An 18,554-nucleotide genomic window follows, 5' to 3' on the forward strand; every position below is an offset into this window, starting at 1 on the left:
TTTGTAGCATTTGCCCACAATTTTTACTGGCCACAAGAAAAAATGCTCAGCTATCCCTCATCCACCTGTCAGCTCTATCCAATCCTTGACCTTGCCCACAAAAAATGGAGCACACAGAAACCATGCAAACTTTTCGGGAATCCATCAGGAAATATTTCCGCCCAGTGATGTATACCAGCAACCCTTTGCTTCCCACGAAGCGATGCACAACATGAAAAACAACACGTTCAGAGGCAATAAATCTTGGCCGACGAATGTTTCGCACGAATGTAGAGGGAGAGGAAGATATCAGAGACAGGACCGGAGCACACTCACACACATTGCAAGACAGACAGGAGACATGTAACATAGTTCCCATTGGAATTCTTGTTCGGCTATTTTTGCGGGTGACAATGAATTTTGCAGTGACCTTTGTCCCGCTGTGGTAATAGAGGACAAATATTAAAACTAAAATTCAGACGCGAACATAACTTCAACGAGTCATAAAGTTTTCCATTTCAATTTCGAAATTCCTACACCCTGGACCAAAAGTACGCTCTGTAATTTATTGGCTTCATAGCGGACACAACATCCCATCCCACATGGCCCAGCTTCATGTGTTTTCCAAATACTGAAACAGGGGAATAGCCAGAGGACGGGGACTGTCCCAATATTTGTTACACCGAGGAAGGCAAACATTAACAAATGTTCAACTACCTCCATATCAATATCAGTCCCCCCCAATCCCACAGACCGCTTCCCACTCCCTTCTAGTGTATCTCTAAATTGAGTACGTGTTGTTCTAGCTGTTGAACGTGTTTCGGTAAATACTGAAGCCAACACGTGTGGGGAGAGCGTGTGAGCCTGGGAGCGGAAGGGACGAATGGGAAGTTGGCAACATATTTCTTTCAGTTGTATGGATTTCCAAACGTGTCTGATTGTCCTCTAATGGCATTTTATTGCATTTATTAAAAAGAACTTAAGAGCTTAAGGGCTAATGCTGAGGCCAAACAGAAGCCAGATAAAAACTTTACCCATTTGAACGTTAACTTAGAGCTACTTTCTTTTGAAAATTCATTTAAAATTTAATAGAACGCTGCTACCAAACAAATTATAACTTAACAATTTAGATCCATTCCAGGGTAATCTATTATCTAGAAGGTTGCCGAACCACTCAGCGCATTCGCCGATGGGTAGTGTGAGCGAAGCAGCATGCAGCGTTCCCGATCCGTGAACAGGGTGCGCCGCTTGAGCATTATTTCCCGCTCGAGGACGGCGCGTGCAGACACCAGATCGCCCTTGACCCGCTCGGCTTCGTCCAGTTCGTGGAGCATCGCAGAGACGCTGCTCTGAATGGTGTGCACCTCGTCGATGAGCTCCTGCTGGGCCACGTCGCGACAGCTTTCGACATTGGGGCGGTAGCTGCGGTTGTCCATGCGCGTCTGGGCGACCTTCATGGCGGCATCGAAGCTACGAACGCGGCGGCGAATGTTGAGGATGCGGGTCTCGGTGTCTGCAAGGGTCTGCAAAATGTTGCGAAGATCATTCTCGAAGCGCTGCACTGCCTCCTGGGTGCAATTGATGCGAGCCGTGAGAGCCTTCTCTACAATATCGGCTTGGGTGCGAATGTCGCGGGCAGCGTTCATTAGGATTGAGTTGAGGGTGGCGCGCAGGGCCACCGACTTCTGGCGACACTTCTCACAGTCCTCGAGGGTCTCCATGCTGAAATGCTCCCAGTACTTCTCTGATGCCTGCTCCGGGGGCTGACGCACAGCTCCGGGCCGGAACATAATCGTTCTCGAGTTATTGTTGAGGCCCTGGTTGAGGGTATCGATCTCGTAGGCCTCCTTCTTGTCACTCCAGTCGTACTCCAGCCGCTGCCTAGCCGTGCGATTCTCAACCTGCTGTGCCTCAAAGTCCTCGAGTGTCTTTTTCAGCAGGCGACGTATCTCGGCAATCAGCGCCAGCTCGTTGACCAGCTCTTCCTCAGTCTGATCCCTCACCAACTCCGTGTCTGGACGAGAGGAGCGCTTCTCTATGCACTCTTTGGCTATCGACTCCGGAACGCCGAGTATCACGAGGGACTTGCGCAGCTTTATGCGGTCCACTTCCAGTGTGGATATCTCGTCTGCCATCGCCTTGATGGCGTTCTCCAGCGTGTTCTTCCATTTGCCAATCAACTGGGATCGCTGCTTCAGCTTGTCGGTCGTTTCGATCTGGGTTTTCGTGACCAAAGCCGAGAGTCGCTGGAACTCTGTGGCGGCACTAAAGCGGTTTCTGTGGGAGAAAGTATTTCACTTTAGGTTTATTACTTGGGTCCTGGCTAATCATCATTACTTATCGGCCTTGTCCAGAACTCCATTGACCAAAGAAATCGTTTGATGGTTCCTTGTTCGCCACTCGTTAGGACTGAAGCGTGTGATTGAGTAACGATCTACCACAGGACGTGTGCCAGTTAGGCCTGCCATGGGACTCCAATCGACCTTGCCAGTAGCCCAAGGCCCGATCGGACCCATGGGCATCAGCTGATCTTTGTGTGGCAGATCGTCTCCTGCCTGAGGTAAATAACAGGGCGGATTCTGTAGATTGTCTCTATTGGGGTCCATGGCACGCTGCATGGCATAAAAAATATGTGGCTAAAGTTCAAAGTTAAGGAACAAACTCAAATACTTACGGCAAACTGAACTTCTTCCGTAAAGATGGGCTTCTGCGACTGATTGTATTGATCTGCCCGCATGTTGGCCAGCTGCTTCTGCTGGTGATCAACTCCGGCCTGGAGATCAGCCTGCAGTTTCTGGTGCTCCTGGGCTGGACCGACCACAGTCTGTTGAATGTGCTGCTGGACAGCCTCTTCGGGGTACGGTTCTAGAGCTACCTTAGCCGGGTTCGGCGCCTTCTTCAGGCGATATGACGGAGGATCCGGCTGCAGTGGACAGATCAATGGAGCCGGACATGCCGCCCGCGGATTGAGGTCGATGAGTTTGGTCTGGCAATCGCCGCCTCCCTGGTGCGGCGTCTTCTCCACAGAACTCATCTTCAAATTACTTATTCAAAAACCTCAAAAAAATAACAAGAATATTTATTTTAAACCAATTTTTTCTCCGTTTAGACTTTGTGTTGCTCGTGGAACAGATTCGCACTGAAAATTTCGTTTCACTTGTTTAAAGGGTGTAAACATTCAACCTGCCGCTGGGTATGGCAACGGTTACTAGATTGTTTGCTGGTTCGAAGCAACTACGAGGCATAGTGATAAAACGGTAAATCTCTCACTTCTCTTTTCGCTCCTCGTCACTGACCGAGACCAGCTGCGCGAAGGGCTTGTCGTTTGTGAAGGCATTAACGGCAGTCGATACGGTTATACAATTTCATCATGGACAAGCAGAAGTCTCGACTCTCCCATCGCACAGTGGGCGAATTTGGTAAATTGCGAATGAGAGTTCAATACATTTTTGCCCTCTGAAACAATTTCCAACTTCGAGAGCGCCTATATATAGCGCGCATAATGCTTTTCGACTTTGCCACTTGTTTTTCGTCTGAGTCCCCACTGTGCCGCGCCAAACACTTTAGCACTGAGTGATTGTCGCAGACGAGTAACAGTTCAGTGGCGAAGAATAGCCTAAAAGAGAATTGAAGTACAAGGCCCGAGCGCACGTACCATGAAACTTCAAACGAAAATATGTAAATTATCATTTGCTCATCTTTGTATTGTATATTCTTTGGTTACCCGTTACTTTGAAAACCTTTCGGAAAGTATTGGCAAGTACACAAACTCACTTGTCAACTGACGATCATCAAGATGAATTCTATCAAAGACCATAATCAACATTGTTTAATGTTTAGTTAATGCGGCCCTACAGTGATCATCCCTGATCTGATCTCTACCTTTTTCAGATCTGAGTTATAGGCTTCAAAATAACAAGAATCCACTCTAACAATAATATTTAAATAGTGTACCATTTGATGTTTATTCGAAAACTTCTCAGACTTCCGCCTAAAATTTTAAGCTTTAATAAGTGAATGGATTAACTAGGAAGTGGCGGACATGTTTTGAAAAAACATGATGGAAAACTCAAGAACGTTGCTGGGCTTATAGCGTAAGAGATTCAGCACATAATCCTGCATGAAGTCGGCCAGCTCGGAATTCCCTTCCAGATAGTTCATGGCATTGTCATAGTTGAGGGCCTTGAGCTCTCTGAACTTCCTCACCAGCTGGGTGTCCTGGCGCCACATTAGCTCGAGTTTTGGCAGAATCATCTCCTTGCGTTTCGGCGGTATACAAGCGGCATGCAGCAGATAGTTGTAGCCACGCCAGTAGTGCAGGGCAATGCGACCCTCGGGAGTCATGTACGTCTCGGCCACGTCCTGCAGCTCGTCGTTGAAGCACTGCTGGGTGACAATGTGCACGGTGTTCTTGTAGGTGCGATAGAAGATGCGCACCACCTTGCGCTCCTTGTGTACCACCAGATTGCAGCGCAGCACCCGACCGTAGAGGTTCATGGTGTAGTACTCAAAGTGGCCAACGAAATTGTTGCACACCAAGTGCCGCATGAGCAGCATGATGCCTCCGTCGAGCACAAACACGTGATCCCGATCCTTGATGTCGATGCGAGCCTTGAACTTCTGCGTTTCCTCGTTGATCTTCGTCTCCCGAATCGCTGTGAGAAGGAGATCCGCATGGTTTCGCAGCTCCAGGGTCTTCTCAATCTTGGCATGATCGACGCGATCAAACTCCATGCGCTTCTCGCAGATCAGCAGAAACTTGTCATCGTACTTGCCCTTCAACTGATGGCCGCACTCGACGATGCCCTTGCCCTTCTTCATCTTGCTGCTGCTGAATACCACATACCCATCGTAGGCCTCCTCCACGTTCAGACAGAACTTTCCAATCTGTTTAAGTTCGCGCTCAAAGAAAATCTTTAGATTCTCGTTTAGCTTGCAGTTGATGTTCCTAAGCTTCGAGATAAAAAGCTGCTCCTTAAATATTACGGATTGCTTCACAGGCAGAAACTGTTTGGGATTGATGCCCCAGTCGCACACCTTATACTGATCATCGGAGGGCTCTATGGGCCTCAGCAGTGCCGATATAATACTCGATACACTGATCTGATCCTGGGCTCTCAGCTTGTCCGTCTCCTCGCAGGCCTCGCTATAGGCTCGCTTCTTGTTTGGGTCTCGAACGGTGTCCAAATCACATGGCACAAACAGCGGCGGATCCAACATCAGTTGAGTTTTATCTGTAGCTTCTGTAGCTGTTTTGATTAAATTGTTCAAGTTGGTTGGGAAGGAGTCGTATGTATAATTAAATCTTACACATTCTTGGGATTTTTATGGAGAATTTTGCTGTTAATATTTTAAACGTAAATGTAGTCTGACTGAACGATTTCTAACTCAAAACTATAATGATTTGTTTGGATTGTGAGATTGTTTCAGTCAGCTTAGAAGTTCTGTTTGAATGTCATACTTCATACAATTGCCACTCACATCTTGCCTTTGTCCTGCTGGCCAAGAACTTGACTTGGCAATTAGTCGGACCATCAGGGAACATCTTCAAGTGCCCTGTGTGTTTGTGTGTGTTTAGTAATTCTGAAGTGGGGCCCAGAGCGCAACATTGACTCAAAATTGTGCTGCAACAAGCGAAACAAATAGAAGAAGTTCTGACATGCTCCCTTAACTAATTGCAAGGACAACAGCTCTTCAGACAACTTAAAGAGCGACAAACAACGTGTTCCAGGGCGTGGAGGGAGTGGCTGCAGGGGCTGACAAGTGTAAATAAGGGGCCGTGTAAGTGGTAGTATGTGTGTGCCTCAGTGTGTAAGCCTTCGCGTGCTTTAATGGCAGAGACTGTAACCGAATGGACAGCAAATAAAAGGGTCACAGGGCGAAGGCGAAGAAAGGAAATGCTCATTGTTATTGGGGCGCAAACAGTGGGCCCATCGACCACTGGCAGAGTGGGCCCATCGACCACTGGCAGGCTTCTCATTAAAAGGCAAAAAGCGTATGAGAATATCAACAGTTGAGACGGAAGACACACACAACACACAACAGCAAAGCGGAGAAGCAGATAAAAGGCTGCACAAAGGGTGAACAATAAATAAAATGGCTCCGTCTCGGTCTCGCTCTCGGCCCGGCCACGGCCTATGCTTCGGCAATATTAAATTTGTTATTAAGCTTGTAATTATTTGCTGAGGCGGAAATGTAGGCATCTGCTTCTGCTTCTGCTGCTGCTGGGTCTCCTCTTTTCTTTCTTCTTAACTACGCGAATTACGCCCCATGAAAATGAAAATATAAATAAATTATGCAAAAGACAAAGACAATGCGTTTTTTCTCTCCATTCATTCGTTCATTCATTACGAGGATCCTTCGTTGTCCGCTTATTTTACAGTCAAGTAAACTTTAAAAAGGAAGCAAACACGGATCCGAGGCCCTGACCCCAGGGCGCGAACAGGCACAGGCAGAGGTGCTCCTTCACTGTGGACCTCTCATTAATTTGTTATGCATTTCTCTCTACGCGTAAATTAACTACAATTGTTTCTGTGTGTTCCGTCTTCCACTTACATTTAATCTTCTTCATTTTCATCTTCATCTCTGTCTACATTGCTGTCTCCACATGCTCTCTCCATTCATTTTGAATTCATTTCAGGCCTCGTTCATTTCCTTTGCATTTGTTTTGCATTTCTCGTCATTGCTCGCCCACGGCCCCACTGTCCTTGCCCCATAGCACACCATACACCATCCCACTCCACCCATTGAGTGCTAAAATAAATCAAAATGTATGTGTATGTGTGTGGGACACAGAGAAACACCAACTAAAAAAAAGGAAAGCAAATCTTAAATGAAAACTGTAACCGCTGTGGCTGTGGAAAAGCCATTGGGAATTCGTGGAGGCTGGTGTATGGGGATATGACTGTGGCTGAAGCTGAAGCTAGAGCTGGGGAAAAGAGCTGTTGGTAATCTCCAAGCCCACATGTATTGGGCTCGTGGGCTTTGGTATACCGATTGGGGGTGCGGCGGGGAGCTTAAGGGTCAGTAATAAATGTCATGATATGAAATTTATTTACGCGCTACGAAAAACCAAAGCAAAGGAATGCAATAACAACAGCACCGAGGCACCAATGACAAAGAACAAGAATCGGAGGAACAATGCCACAAAAGCTGATACACGCACAGAACGAAGACAAGCCTCAGCCAAATGGCAAAAGACAATTAAAGTGGAATGGAATGCCAGAGAGAAGAATGCCGAAGGGCCAAAGCGGATGATAGAAAACTCTGATACATGCTGATCACATGTGGAGCTGTGTACATATGTATGTATGTAAGCCATTGTAAATTCAAGAAATTAATGTTCAAAGAGATATGCTAGCATTCCAGCAACTTTAATCAATTAGTTTTTGCATCGGATCATTCAATGGCGAGGCAAAGGGCTTCAGTGAATCAGTACAAGTAGTATTTAATGTATTATATGTATGTATGTACATTTAAGATGCCCCTTCCCTAGATCTCAGCAAATCCCTGAGAAGCCCTGTGGGGCATTCACTTACAACAGAAGCTAACCCTGAAACAAGAGTCGGAAAATCCCCTTAACTATGGCGCACACACAACATACAGAGAGCGAAACACACCTCCTCATGGATGCAATTATATGGGAGACACGCAACAAGGGCCACACAATGAGAAGCTCAGGCTGAATCTTGATAACAAAGTAAATAATACAGATTCTCGCAATTTTTGTGTAATTAACACATCCCCAGCACAAACAGCAGGCAAATGGCAGAAAAGGACACTCTGCACTCGTACACTCGTCGTATATCATATAAACTCTCATTTTGAATGAGTGCTGGCTGAGAGCATGACAGGATTGCGTGCTTCTACGGAGAACTGTGGCACTGCTGCAGGCATGAAACCTAAACCAGGTGATGGGTGTGGATGGAGGATGTTGGAGGGGGTCGGCACGAGTACTCGCACAGAATGGTCTCAGGACCTTCAGTCATACATAAACACAAAAGTGTTGTCAGCTCGCATAGCATTTTTATGAGCTGTTCATGTGAAAGGACATGCAACCCCATCTCCTTGTTTTGTGCTTGTTTTGTTTTGTGTCAGGTTTAAGTGGCATCTCTCGACACATCTCTCCACCAAATTGGCATGCTTTTGCCAGGCACCGCTCATTGTCTCTTTAGGGTCTTGTAATTTGTCAGTCAGTTATGGGATAAATGAGCGTGAATTATGTAAAAAGCAATTAAAAAGGAAACTGTTACTGTTACCCGAGCGCCCGAGTATTTGAATGCAATTGAGGTCAGCTGCGCACAATTGATCTGTGAACTGTGAACGCGCGCAAAAACAAAATTGCAAAAATGCACCAGAATAATTTCATTAAATCAATTGAATATTGATTGATGAATGCATTCGCCATTTGTGACATTTATATTCATGTTAGCATTCGAGCGTACAGACCCATAAATTAATTGTAATAAAAATGCCAATCACAAGTTGTCTAGAAGGCCAGACACAAAAAAACCCCTGGCAGACGCAAAGTGTTTCCCAGAATTCTTTTGAAACTTTCACCCTTCACTGCACTCCCTTCCGATAGTTCAATAGTCGTCCATTAAATGCATAAACTTTTGACATATAACATAGAAATTTGTTAAGCTGAAAACCAGCAATTAATTGATAAAGTTGGCAGAAGAGTGTGTGGCATGGAATGGAATGGGAATGGCTCTTCGAAAGTTTCGTAAATATGTAAATCGCTTTCAAAACTTTCCAAAAAAGGTTTACTCATGTGGGGCACAAGTCAGATGAGTTGATTAGTTAATTAAGTTGTAGCAGCTGCACATCGCCTGATGATTTGATGTTCAAAATTGTAGCAGATTATATAAAAGCGAGTAGAGAGTACAAAAAATGCGACCAATCAATGTGAATTTGAAACAAAAATATTCCCAGAACTCGAAAAAACAAGCGGCTGCCCATCCCACAACTTTCGAAAGCCTTTGTTGCCCATTTCCCTCAAAACACAAAAACTTTATTATATAAAATGCAAATTATTTTCCAATTTGATTTCATTATGCAATCTCAGTGGGCATTATCAAGTACAGAACACATTTTGCGGGTTGTTTTCCTTTCTGGCATTCTGCATTGACAAGCAAACAAAACTCTCGGAGCTCGGAAAAACTGCAGGCAACCAAAAAACTTTCGGCAAGGTGTTGTGTTGGTGCTGCTGTTGGTGGTAAGGTAACAGGTGCGGCGGGTAGACTTAAAAACAGGCAACAGAATGCTGCAAGCAGCGGAGGAACACAGTCTGTGCGAAAAGTTGATTGTTGTCTGATTTTGTTTATTTTACAATAATTTCGGTTCCTGAAAGTTTCACCCAAAACTGTGCGCACATCCCGTCCAATACTTATATGTACGAGTGGACCTATTTACATTGCATAATAATATTAAAAATATGCATAAACTGCCACGTTGTTTATTGATTTTAAACTAGGTGGTTTGAAAACAACAAGCACTCGGTAACATTTTCATTTCTGTTTATTAATGACCAGCTGGCGGGCTGGCTTTGAGAAAACATTTCAACTAAAAGCCAAAATAAGAGGAGAATGAAATTAAACTGGGATTTCTGACCCACTTTTCCACTATCCTCATCAGCTCATTAAGCATCAAGTTGCTTTAAATAAACTTTAGCTAAAAAATATCACACAAAACACTAAAAAAAAAAGCAAACTCGGCCAATTAATTAGAACACGAGACGGTGGCTGTATGGTGGCAACATCATTAACGAACCCAAGCCATGGCTCACCGCACCAAATCCCCAAAAGTCGCAATCGACCCACTGACCGACCATTTTTTGTTTACTCCGCGCGCTTAATTAGCTGACGCCTGACAGGTGGCAGAATTTATTAAAGATTATGATATGCCAGGGAAAAACGTGAAACAGGCAACCCACTGCGATGTAATACCAAAGCTTAAAGTCCTTGAAAACTGCTTTAAGGAAGAGACTAATTAGCGAAAAGTTCAGCTGCCAAATGAATGAAGGAAGCAGAAACCGGTTGAATTGAAAGGATTTCATATACAGAGCTTCGTCGCAGGGATGGAGCATCAGAAACATGTGCAAAGAGGTTTTTGGAAGTGAAAAAATATAGAACTGAAGGACACGATCAGGGATCCTTATTATTATAAGTTACATATATATTTCTCGCTCAAATACAAAACTTAGGGAAAAATGATTATGTAAACAGAAACTTTAGGACGGAAATTGAATTCCCAAACATGAATTCAAATCCGCATGGAAATCGAATCAAAGGAGAACTCTCTGAGAAATATTTGAAAGAAGATTGTCAGCTTAAAGCAGGGAATGCATCAATGGAACCCATAACCAAAGCCCTGAACCAATTACTCAAAGGAACCACGAACCGCGGTTGCAATTTCACTCATACTCGTAAATGTTTGCCCATTCCATTCAGATCGCGCTCCGCCAAAGTTGTTTAAAAAAACTGTTTGTAAAAGTGTAAAGTAAAAACAAATATATACGCGTATGTGTGTGTGTGTGGCGTGTGGGTGTGCGCGTATAAAAAAGCCATGAAAACTGGCGAGTGACATGTGGAAAAGTAACGGTACTTGGACTGGGTATGAAACTGCAAGGGGGATAGATAGCTGGAAGGCAGCTGGGCGTAAACCACTCAAAGGCGTAAATAAATACGCCGCCCGCATAGGTAGGCTATGCTTTTTGTTTGCCCGGCTGTGTATATGTTTGTGTAGGCTCACGTATGCCCCCTTTCAATGTGTGTATGCGTGTGTGTGTTAATTTGCCAACAAAGACACGTACAAACATGCAAACAGCATTTAAGAGATTTACTAAAAGAGAAAGCTCGCACCTGAAAGACATCTCTTCGCCACATGAATAGAGTGTGCGCCTGTGTGAGTGTGTGGATGAGAATGTTTTCAACCCATGAATGAGTGTGTGAGTGAGCGAGTGCTTCGAGTGTTTACCTTGTCATTGCTATTAATTTGTACACGCTACATAATAGCTCTGTCAATATTTTCCAAACATACTCTAAAAAGGTGCCACCCGTTGGCAGTTTGGAGCAGGTATAAAAAGTTTTGGAGTGCTCTCGTACAAGAGCTTGAAGGTCGCTACCAGGTGGTAAGGGTGGGCTGATGGGTTGTTTGTAATGGAATAGGAGAGCAGACTCATTATGCTCACTCAAGGTTTGGCTGCTATTGTAAGAGATCAACTCAAATGGTACGGAAGAAAGCATCTTAGATGTTGTATGGGTGTTCCCTTTTTAATTGATACTCGATTACTAAGAGGCGAAGAATGAACCCAGTCGCCATTTTTCGCAATAAAATATGCCTCATTTTCGTACATTTTCCCCCGTCAGTAAGTTTCTTCCTTAACCTTTTAAAAGAGATTTACAGCCTCGCTTTTAAATAACTCCTTAACTTCTAACTCATTGCCATGAAGAATGTTGCTTTTTGATAATCTGGGTTTCCCAGCTCCACAAAAAGGCCCCAGCAAACACAAATGGTAGTTGTCCAAAAACCGCACCGAATTTCAATCCTCAAGCATCGTCTCGGTGCCCCCCTGTCAAGGCATATCAATCAACGTTGTCAAAAGAAGTCCATTGTGCGTTAACAAGTGGCACGTTGTCGGATTGATACACAGGACTGAAAAAAGACGAAAAACCAAAGCAGCAAAGCAGAGAAAAGAATTCCAAAAGCCAAAAACCGAAACCGAAGTCGAGCCAACCGTGATGTACATATCTATAACTGTGCCTTAGCATTGCCCAACATTTAGCTAGCTGCGTAGCTTTGTAGCTTTGTGCCGAATACCGGTCTTGGATCCATCCAGACCATGGCTGAGCCGAGGCCCTTAGCCACATCCAATGTCAGTTGCTATAGTTGCCGCCTGCAACTCAAACATCAACAGTTGCCGTTGCTGAAGCAGGAGCTGTCGGTGGAGCTGTAGCTGTAGCTGCAACCGAGGCTGTTGTCATTTTGGCGGAGTATGTCAATGACAACGTGGTCCGCACACGAGTTTGCTAGACAAAAGATTGAAGAGCTGCAGTCAGCAGCAGGGATGTTCAGGAGCTGGAGTGTGTGAGAGGGACAGAGGCACAGGACTCGTACAAGTCATCAGCCATGTTCAGGAAGTTAGTTAGGCGGTACGCAACCTACGACCTCCCAACGGCTCACAGCCGAGCACCACCCAAGCCCCACCCAAGTTGAGCCTCTGCCAAAATGTCACCAGCGACAAGTTGTTCAAACAGCAAATTACATTCAGCCTTTGAGAGTGGGCCAAGCGGGGACCAGCTCCATCATCAAGGGTTCCCTTTTAAAGCCGCCTCTCTAAGCAAGTTCCCAGAATTTTATGCAATTCCCCCAACGCTCTGGCATTTTGAATATGTTTTCCTTTTTGCTTTTCCTGCTGGGGCTGCTCCTGTTGTTGCTCTGGTTGATAGTACCTCGAGACCCGCGCTCTCGAGTGTTACTTTTGGGCTCGTTGAGGCACAAAAGTGCACTCGGCTATTGAAAATCCAACAACTGATAGCAGGCGCTGCATACAAAGCAGCCCAGGGATAAAACAAGAAGGAAGGAGACGGACGAATTTCATGGAGCATAGGACAAATAGGAATGCTCTTTCGTGGCAATAGAAGGATTACTTCAACATTTCGGCACAGATTCGTTGCATAATTGGAGTAAAAATTCTATAGTTTTCAAATTGAACTTTATGGTATACTTTTTCAACAATCCATACAAATATCTTCCATCCCTTCGCATCCAAGTAGTCAATTTACTCCTCTGACAGACCATAAAACTGACCAAGATTATCCAGCTGCATGGCATAAAAGGAAAAGAAAAAGATGGGTGGCAGAAAAGTGGGGAAAATAGAAAATGCGAGCAACACAAGAGGCGTGATAGGCACAAAAACAGCAACAGCAACAAGGCGGATACATTCCTCAGCCTCTTCCCTCCCTTTGGGGACCTCTTTACTTTCATATTCCGACACAAAAGTTCCTTCCTGCTCTTTAAAATATAAAGTTTTAGGAGAGTTTTCGTTTCAGTGGCAGTCCATTCACTCATTCATCATCATTTGCCAACTAATTGATTTGACTTTCGCTTTGAACTCATTAGGTTCTCTAATGCACAAGTCGACAGAATGTTGGAAAAATCATTTACCGTATTTGCACTCGTACCACCATATGGAAAAGTTGAAGGAAAAGTTTTGCCTCAAAATTGATTTGCATGGGGAATACATGCACGCATTTATGCACAATGGAATCATAGTTTGTACGCAAATGAGGCCGAAACTAGAAATTAAATTTTAGAAAAGGGATCCGGACCCGTATGTGAATGAATTTTTTTCGAAATTTAAGGTCATATTTAAGGTCAAGCAAGATGATTCCATTAAATGTTTGCTACAAGTTTGAATAATTATTTCATAGTCTACAAATATTCATTAATTAACCTTCGACATATGTACATATATGTACATATGTATAATACATAAGTAAACAGCCTTGGACTTATTTTAAAAATTGTTATACTTTTCTGGAATTTCTAAATTCTAAACTCTTATAAATAAGCTACAATTCCTTATGGTGCTGGTGCACAACACTGTATGTACTCAGAAAAAAACACATACTCAGGTTTTATTACTGAAATTGCGTCAAACATTTCAGATAGGCATCAGTACAAAAATACACAAAAAGAGCAATAATAACATACAAAAAAAAAAAGAAATCGTCCACAAATTTTTGACAGGCAATTTGCCTACACACATACTTGTTCGTATCTGCCCCGTCCTGGTTTGGGGACATTTGAAATGAGCAATTTTCACATATTTGGATGGCAGCATTTACGGCGCACACAAACACAAACACAGTGTCAGGCCAAGTTGTAGATACATTAAGTCATAAAAATAAATAGTTGGACCCACAGACAGAGAGGAAGAGAACAGACGGAGGCAGTTACAGTCGGAAAATAGTCATGGCAACGCCTCCCCCAAAAACTGGGAAGTGAAGGAGAACAAGGCCGAACAGGGCTGGGAAAAAGAGGACGAACACACACACACCCCGTCAAATATGTACGGGTACATACTTATGTACATACATACATATATACGTACATACATATGTATTTCCTTTCATAATGCTGACCTGCCTCCACCCAATTCAGCCATTTTCGCCAATAAATAATCTTAATGCAAAGTGTAGAGTGGAAACTAGAAGTAACAGTCAGTAAAATGTGTAAAAAAAAAGAAACAATCAAGACTGGTGGCCAAGAATGGCTGTGAACAGGTAGCCACATATCTAAATATTTTCTAAAATATCTTGCTAATATCTTAAAAAGAGTCAATAGGGTATATTGTTTTTGTGCACAAAAGTGGATGCATGTCACGCACAGAAGGAAACGTTTCCGACCCCATAAAGTATATATGTACGTATATTCTTGATCAGCATCAATAGCCGAGTCGATATAACCATGTCTGCCTGTCCGTCTGTCCGTCTTGTTCTCAGGGACTATAAGAGCTAGAGCCACCAAATTTTGCCTCTAGACTACTGTATGCTTACACTGATACAAGTGTATTTAAAAAATTAGCCCCTCCCCTTCCGCCCACACAAAGGTCAAAAATCTGCAGTATCCAAAATTTTGAAGATAAAAGAAAACTAAAAACGCCTTTCCGTAAGGAAGGACCGTATCCATCAGATCCGATTGGATCATTATTGGAGACAGAAAGAAGGAATTTATTTTGCAGTGGCTGCGCCCACCCCGTCCAGCCGCTTTTTTTTTAGTTTTTTGCACATTTTCAAATCTACACTCTGCTTCGTGTAGTGTGATATACATAGATGACATATGTAGAAAAAATGTAGTATATGTAAAATGTAAAATTTAAAAAAAAATTTCGCTGTAGCGATTAAATATCAAAAAAAAAAAAAAGATTTCTTACTGGGTACATGGTATTAAAGCTGTGACTCGTAAGAAGCGTTAAAAGGCTATCAGGATAGTATTTCTCACAAGTTTTTCCATGTTGTTAAATTTAATTTTAATTTCGTCATATATACAAATTTTAAGTCAATGAGGATTGCCCTACCACAAATGCATTTAATCAGACAACATTGCTTTTGAAAGAGGCCCCAGATTTCTTATATATTTTATTAACATACATACATATGTACGTAACAAGCTTCAGGAGAGGATGATGTAGAATGCTTATGTAGAAGACACTATGTAGCTTTTGTTAAATACCTTCAGAAAATTGTCATAAAAATTCTGATATTTGTATGAATGTGAGTATTCTGGGTGGTGTTACTGTACATTTTGTGCATGCTTATCAAATTCGAGTTAATGGCATGGCGTGGAGTGTGGTCCACTCTCTGGCGATTCGGTCGTGCTGCTCTCGGTCGGACTTGTACATGTTGGCAGCTGCGGTAGTCACGGGGTCGTCAGGATTGGGATCTGCTAGCAGCGACATGATCGATAGGAGAACTTTATCCACAGTCAAGATAGACGACCAGTTGTGCGATAGTATGTCCAGGCATATGTGGCCGCCACTGCTGATGTTGCAGTGATAAATCGGAGTCATAAATTGTACATGAGGCGGAGCATGCGGGTAGTTATCTGGAAATAATATTTCTAATTCAAAGTGCCCTCCCTCATATGGAGAATTGGAAGGGCCGAGAACGATGCAGTGCCAGTGGGTTATATCGTCTCCAACGATCTCCACCTGGCAACCGTCCGTTGGATTGAGCATTATTTCGTTCAGCTCACGACTAAGGCGTCCATTGGCGCCACCGCCCCGAGACTGAGGCGGAGGAAAACGCTCCAGATTCTGTGGCCTGTAGACGGGTAGGCGCTGTGGAAGTTCAGTGTCATTTGCGTTCATCCGAAAATACATTTCTTGAGCTTGAAGATGAAAACGCTGTACAGCAGCACTGACAGCAGCATGGGTTGCAGGACTTTGTGCAGCGCTACTGGTAGCATTTCGGGTGGCGGTGGCAGCCCTGGCAGCACGGTGGGTTGCAGGTCGTGGTGCGGCGCTACTAGTAGCATTTCGGGTGGCGGTGGCAGCCCTGGCAGCACGGTGGGTTGCAGAACGTTGTGCGGCGCTACTAGTAGCATTTCGGGTGGCGGTGGCAGCCCTGGCAGCACGGTGGGTTGCAGGTCGTTGTGCGGCGCTACTAGTAGCATTTCGGGTGGCGGTGGCAGCCCTGGCAGCACGGTGGGTTGCAGAACGTTGTGCGGCGCTACTAGTAGCATTTCGGGTGGCGGTGGCAGCCCTGGCAGCACGGTGGGTTGCAGGACGCTGTACTGCGCTACGAGTAGCATATCGGGGGGCGGTGGCAGCCCTGGCAGCACGGTGGGTTGCAGAACGTTGTGCGGCGCTACTAGTAGCATTTCGGGTGGCGGTGGCAGCCCTGGCAGCACGGTGGGTTGCAGAACGTTGTGCGGCGCTACTAGTAGCATTTCGGGTGGCGGTGGCAGCCCTGGCAGCACGGTGGGTTGCAGGACGCTGTACTGCGCTACGAGTAGCAATTCGGGTGGCTGTGGCAGCCCTGGCAGCACGGTGGGTTGCAGGACGTTGTACGGCGCTACTAGTAGCAATTCGGGTGGCTGTGGCAGCACGCCGATTCCTTACGCGGTCGGTTGCAGGACGTTGTACGGCGCTACTAGTATCATCTTGGGTGGCAGAAAGCTCATTCCTAATGCGGGTGCTTCGTCGCAAAGGCATGATCTAGAAGACCGTCAAAGCTTCAGAAAAATTTGCATATTTACGAGAATCTCGCTTACCTTTAGGTTTTGTCCGCACAGATTTTGGAAAATTTCGATTTGATTTTATTCAGTTTTGTCTTTACTGTTTAACACTTTGAATGTGAGTGAAAAAAGTGTCTTGTTATTCCCCGCAACCCTGATTTCCCGCTTATCGATAGTTCTTAGTGAGCTACCTAACCTATTGGTATCTCCACTCGATGTATCGGTGTCGTGTACGATACGAGCGCATGCTGTTACTTATTCAAAAGATATAATGCTTAAAACAAATAACTTTCTACAGTTTTATAATATCAAGTGTATCTGAAAAATTATACCTAAAATAAATTCTTTTTTAATATTTTCTATCAAATCGAGATAAGCTTTCCAAACATTATACGCACTTTTAACTCCAGAATTAAAAACATTGCTTAAGCCAGAAAAATGAACAGACAGAAAATGGTTTTAAAAAAACTTATATAAATTCCAGTTGAAACTTTTTGCTGCTTCATCAATTCATTTACGATATTAAAAACGGAAATAATAATACAAGAAATCACAAAACAAACTTCGGCAAATCTCAGACCAATTAAAAGAAAGCACAACAAAGTTTCGCACAAAATATAAAAGAGTTGCACAACTTGCAGGAGGAGAAGGAATACAAACTTTGAAAATAATCCCCGTTAAGCGAGACAAGACAATTAATAATCGCAGGAAATCGGAGGCAGAGAGTGGGTATCAGTGCAAAATGTTTTTGCTATAAGAGTATAAATGGACAGGCCATGTCAAAGTCGCTGCGCTGCGTTGCCACTTGATAAATTTGAACTCTCACTCAAGTAGTATCAAGGAGCAGAAAATGCAATAGAGGAGATCCTGGACACGTTGGCGTCTACGGCGCCAGTCAGCAATGTCAGCAGCATAACAGGATAACTGTCGAATGAATTGATATTGTTTACTTTTAATTAAAAACAATTTGCTTCGCTGGCTTCCTTGCCACAGCACATTGAGCAGGGATGCCAGCCAGGACACCGTCATTGAAGCCGCTGCTGATGCCGACAAGAAATGAACCCCGACCGCCAGGGCCAACCCATTCCCCACATCAACCTCAACCTCAAAAAACTGCAAGTGCTGCAGCACACTCCCGACTCGAGCGTGTACGGAGCTCACTCTCTCTCTTCATCTCCCATCTGACTGACAATACTATCCGTCCAGCTACTGCCCTGTGATGTGCTTTCGTCCTATTTTGGTAATGAAAATCAAACTGTTCATGTGAAAGCTTCATGGTTGCCGCTTGCACTCGATATGATTGCTCATCTCACTGGCAATTTGAGAGGCAGTCAGGTCAGTGATGCCTGAGCAGAAACAGACCGACTACTTTAGAGTGGAGTCAACAACGAAAACGTGATTGACATTCGTAAGAGGAACACAAAGTCTAGGATTATCCCCTTCCAACCTCAACAGTTTCAGTGCTCTTGTTAATTAAAACTTATCTTAAGAAATTTAACGACAGCCTAGAAATACGCGAACATTATTTATTGTTTTTTTTTATAAGGTTGTGCTTCTTTATACAATCAATATTTCACATCCAAGTGATTCTCTTTCTGTTTTATCTCCCTTTAAAAGCGAGTCCTCATTAGAACTACAAAGCAAAAGCTTAAACCCTTTGAAAATGATCCGAGAACAAGTTTTTCCCACCGACACAATCAGCCGGCAAAGGTGTTTAGTTGTGAAAAAAATGTATTAAGGAAAAGATGCCAAGAAAAGTTTTCGGGCTTAAGGTGAGCAGGAGTCCCATCTACAGACTTAGCCGAAAAAGTTGGCCATAGTTTCCGGGAGGC

General features: G+C 44.1%; 3 protein-coding genes across 3 annotated transcripts; all 3 read right to left on the bottom strand.

Moving 5' to 3' along the window:
* Positions 1–1,071: 1,071 nt before the first annotated feature.
* On the bottom strand, positions 1,072–3,153 carry LOC117901827 (tektin-4). Its single transcript, XM_034812757.1, has 3 exons — positions 2,654–3,153; positions 2,317–2,591; positions 1,072–2,256 (listed from the first exon to the last, which is right to left on the bottom strand). The coding sequence occupies exons 1-3, from the start codon at positions 3,011–3,013 to the stop codon at positions 1,134–1,136; spliced, it is 1,758 nt and encodes a 585-aa protein (XP_034668648.1). The 5' UTR covers positions 3,014–3,153; the 3' UTR covers positions 1,072–1,133.
* A 766-nt stretch (positions 3,154–3,919) lies between these two features.
* Positions 3,920–5,308, bottom strand: LOC117901923. The gene is made up of 2 exons (XM_034812892.1): positions 5,290–5,308; positions 3,920–5,228 (listed from the first exon to the last, which is right to left on the bottom strand). Exons 1-2 carry the CDS (start codon positions 5,291–5,293, stop codon positions 4,006–4,008), a joined length of 1,227 nt encoding a protein of 408 aa, XP_034668783.1. The 5' UTR covers positions 5,294–5,308; the 3' UTR covers positions 3,920–4,005.
* A 10,396-nt stretch (positions 5,309–15,704) lies between these two features.
* On the bottom strand, positions 15,705–16,870 carry LOC117900628 (protein diaphanous homolog 1-like). The gene is made up of 2 exons (XM_034811057.1): positions 16,759–16,870; positions 15,705–16,702 (listed from the first exon to the last, which is right to left on the bottom strand). Exon 2 carries the CDS (start codon positions 16,432–16,434, stop codon positions 15,850–15,852), a length of 585 nt encoding a protein of 194 aa, XP_034666948.1. The 5' UTR covers positions 16,435–16,702; positions 16,759–16,870; the 3' UTR covers positions 15,705–15,849.
* Between the last annotated feature and the right edge of the window lie 1,684 nt (positions 16,871–18,554).

The sequence above is a fragment of the Drosophila subobscura genome, chromosome U (genome assembly GCF_008121235.1).
Source record: "Drosophila subobscura isolate 14011-0131.10 chromosome U, UCBerk_Dsub_1.0, whole genome shotgun sequence".
NCBI classification, from domain to species: Eukaryota; Metazoa; Arthropoda; class Insecta; order Diptera; family Drosophilidae; genus Drosophila; species Drosophila subobscura.

Excerpts from the sequence above, each read along its gene's own strand:
- LOC117901827 (XM_034812757.1), bottom strand. The coding sequence starts at position 3,013 with ATGAGTTCTGTGGAGAAGACGCCGCACCAGGGAGGCGGCGATTGCCAG. Across the intron at positions 2,592-2,653 it reads CGGAAGAAGTTCAGTTTGCC|CGTGCCATGGACCCCAATAG; the intron begins GTAAGTATTTGA and ends TATGCCATGCAG. Across the intron at positions 2,257-2,316 it reads GTTCTGGACAAGGCCGATAA|AAACCGCTTTAGTGCCGCCA; the intron begins GTAATGATGATT and ends TTTCTCCCACAG.
- LOC117900628 (XM_034811057.1), bottom strand. The coding sequence starts at position 16,434 with ATGCTACTAGTAGCGCCGCACAACGTTCTGCAACCCACCGTGCTGCCA.